We start from the raw sequence: 3,597 nt of genomic DNA on the forward strand, positions 1-3,597 counted from the left end.
TTTTTAAACATCTCATCACAAACACACTTGATAGTAATCTCAAGCCTTTTTAACACATTTATATGAAATATCATTAAACATATGTGACTGTTCTTTTGGGCTCTATTTCAATGCAAAAGGCTAACTTTTTCAGCAGCAAATTATACCCCACATTCAGCAAGATGTGTAATTTTTTTACCGTATTTTTCCCAGGGATGAACAAGCTTAACTAGTGCTGTAACATGAATGTTGTGGTATACTTACAATTCACCTCCTATATATTCTATTCTTTTAGAGACAGTTTGCTTGGCTTCTACAAGATCCTGTGGAACAAGGACGGGACCTAACATTTTGTAAACCTTACAATCTGGTTCCAGTAGATTCAATTCCTGAAAAGTCAATTGCATTAAAGTAGTTAATTTGAGATTTTTTTTTAGGATAGTAAATAAATACATTAATCAGGCTATCTTACATTATACAGACATTATTTTATACATTTATAAGGGTCCAATTAATTCCTACTGTACAAGAATGTGCACATCACTCTGCAAGGGTGGATTATTTTTCAGCAGGGATTGTGATTTCTTACAAGAGGGAACTGCTCATCAGGGGAAATTATTCCCAGGGGTGAAAATATACTTGAAGGGATGCGGAATTTTCCACAAGGGTGGGTCATTTTCAAGCAGGGATAGGTAATTTTACACAAGGTATAAATGTGATCAAATATTTTCTGGAAGGAGTGTGTAGACTTGCAGGGGTCGAGATTTTTTATTTTATTTTATTTTTTTATTATTTATTTAGGCACACAATACATGTGCCAAGGATTGTCAATAGCGAATATATATCACTGTCCTACTTGTAGGTGACAATCCCTTACACAAAACAAACATACACACACAACGCTTTATACAAACTAAATCTCAATATGAGATTTAGGGAGTGGAGTTGTTTTGGTCGCAAGAAAAAATCCTGCAAAACTGACAGGAATTGAACCCATAACCTTAGGATTGGAAGGCAAGCATCTTAACCACCAAGCTATTCAACTCCACTTTGGAGAATTGTCCAAAGTAGGGGTAGAGAATTATCCTGGAGTTCGGAATTCACCATAGAGATATAATAAGAATACTAGAATTTCGATGTTCGAAATATGCAGAGCTGTGTGTGTGTACCATCCAAGATGGCTGCCATTGATTCAGCCAATCAAATTTCACCTAAGCACTATCATTTTTAAAGGCGCCCTCAATTTGCACAGAAAGATCAGTATAGCTAGTTACCCGTATGTTTGAAACTCGAGCGTTGCGGTGTATTGGTGTAATGTACACAATTTTAATTTTTTTTAAATTTTGAATAAGGCTCTACTTGGCCTATTTTTGTCTAAGATAGTTTAATAATTTGTTATTATCAATACTAATTATCAATAATGAAATAATAGTCAGTCAGAGGGCTTATTTATGGTAATATATGTATACTAAGCCTGAAGGTGGCGCTTTCCTACAGTGGCCATCTTGGATGGTACACATACATATCTCTGCATTGCTTCACCATCTTGTCAGCACTCTAGCTGTTTAATAGCTCTATGGAATTCACTCAAAAGGAGGGATAATTATGCCCAAAAGTGGGTAAATGTCTGGAAAAAGATGTTATTCCACAGCAGCGGTGGCAATATTTTCCTGGGGGCCCGAAGGTGAAGAAATTGCAGGTATAAAATTTTTTTAAGTGAGAAATTTTACAAGATATTTCACAAGACATTTCCCAGGATTTTTTGAGGAATAAAAGTACATTTCTGTTAACGCTGAAAGGCTCGGCAGTAGGGAAGGCCTGACGTAGCAAAGTATGCTCTTAAATGATCTCAGTTTTAAAATGTAATACAATAGAATTCTTCAATAAAAGATTATGTATGAAATTTAAGAGCTTACATCTTTTACAATTGTGTTTTCGTTCATCTGAGCATCAAGCTGTTGACGTGCTGTTGCTGCCATCTGATATTCTGATAGGCAAGAAGAAATAATGTAAACAGATTTATACAGCAAAAACATATCCTTCCAGAAACTAAATAGGGGTATGCTGATGATGATTAGGACGTAGAACCTACAGTACAGGGACAGATCATCAGAAAAGATGATACTGCTGCTCTGCAGGAAAGTCACAACCAACAGCAATCCTACACCAGTGTTCCGCACACTTTTAGGCCCAATAATATAAATGGTGTTCAGTAAAGGCTCTGAAACCACTAATGGAATTAAAATCAAACTTGGCAATATAGACATCTTTTTGGAGAGTATTTTACTGGTTTTACATACATTTAAATGGGGTTTTTTTTGGTGCCTTATAAACACTTTATAAAATAGGACAAGGCCAAAAGCAAAAAAGTGAGCCAACACAATCATCATAATTTACAGACTTCTTTTTATTGAGACAAAAATAGGCTGAGCCTTTTACTAAATTCAAGGCTTATTATTAATAATAAAAGTATTACGTACTGTAAAGTCTAGGCCAACGTCATCATCAGGAAAAAATAGGGACCCCAAAAAATTACCTACATCCAGATGACACTCTGCATAGTCAAGGTTTGGATGTTCCACAAACAAAGGTCCCCACCCCATTCCCCCCAACACACACACACGTTCATTACACATGTCCAAAGTGTGTCGGAATTCTAATGACTTGGGCAGTTAAGTTCCGGTGGCAAAACAATAACCACGGCGAAAATACGTTTAGTAGTAGACCTGCACCCCTCTATATGGACGTAGGCTAGGCTAGCTTTTTTTACACAATATGGTGACTCGCCCTAGCCCAGGCTATGGAGTGTACTGTAGTATGGCGCCTTGGTCTAAGATCTTCGAGCCTAGTCCAGGGAAGTCCTTTTATATATAGCCTGCTTAGAGTGCCTAGCCTAGGCCCACCCTCCCTAGGCCTGCCCAGCGCTAGACCAAGGCATAAAGCCTGGCCCACACGCGCGGCCAGCCAGGCCCTAACCACAGGCTAGTTACTAACCTACTAATAATATATCGAGGTAGGCTAGGCCTACAATAAAAGACGAAATTATTTGTTGTACTGGGCATTCAATGCTTTAAATAAGAAATACCTTTTTGGGCAGCTCTTAATTTATTAACTTCCTCTTGTAATTTCTTCTGGATTGCTTGTTGTTCCTTTTCAGACCCCATTTTTGCCCACTTTTTAAGAGGTGTTAATAATGAGACGTCGATCGGTTCGGTTCGCCCGCGTGTGTGTGTTTCAACACCCAAATGCGTTTATAAACTCTCGGTAACGTATCTTGTCGTCTTTAGTAAACGCATTCATTCATGATGTAGAGTAAAGATGCAGTACACCATGAAGAAAATATATTAAATTTTGTCCATATGATTAAACACAATTAATTTCCTTTGTAATTGATTGGAGGAAAAATTCATCGAATGTCAATTATTTTAAAACAAATAGACAGTAACTCCGAAAACAGACAGAGACATTTTAGAGTCAACGTTTCGATCTATTTGATCACTTTCAAGAACAGTATTCTTGAAAATGATCAAATAGATCATCGAAAAGTTGAATCTCAAAATGTCTCTGTCTGATCATTTCGAAGTCACTGTCTTTTTGTTTTATTTAAGACTAATTAGT

At 36.9% G+C, this 3,597-nt stretch overlaps 1 protein-coding gene across 1 annotated transcript in view; it reads right to left on the reverse strand.

Moving 5' to 3' along the window:
• The window catches only part of LOC117099871 (prefoldin subunit 6-like), a 6,028-nt gene extending 2,806 nt beyond the window's left edge, over window positions 1–3,222 (reverse strand). The window contains exons 1-3 of the mRNA XM_033239389.1: window positions 3,065–3,222; window positions 1,896–1,966; window positions 244–368 (exon numbers count right to left, since the gene is read on the reverse strand). Of these exons, the coding sequence (XP_033095280.1) occupies window positions 244–368; window positions 1,896–1,966; window positions 3,065–3,143 (275 nt within the window). The 5' untranslated portion in view covers window positions 3,144–3,222. The remainder of the gene's footprint in view (window positions 1–243; window positions 369–1,895; window positions 1,967–3,064) is intronic.
• Window positions 3,223–3,597: the final 375 nt, after the last annotated feature.

The sequence above is a fragment of the Anneissia japonica genome, unplaced genomic scaffold (assembly GCF_011630105.1).
Source record: "Anneissia japonica isolate Jap-2015-1 unplaced genomic scaffold, ASM1163010v1 scaffold288152_len142926_cov155, whole genome shotgun sequence".
Classification (NCBI taxonomy): Eukaryota; Metazoa; Echinodermata; class Crinoidea; order Comatulida; family Comatulidae; genus Anneissia; species Anneissia japonica.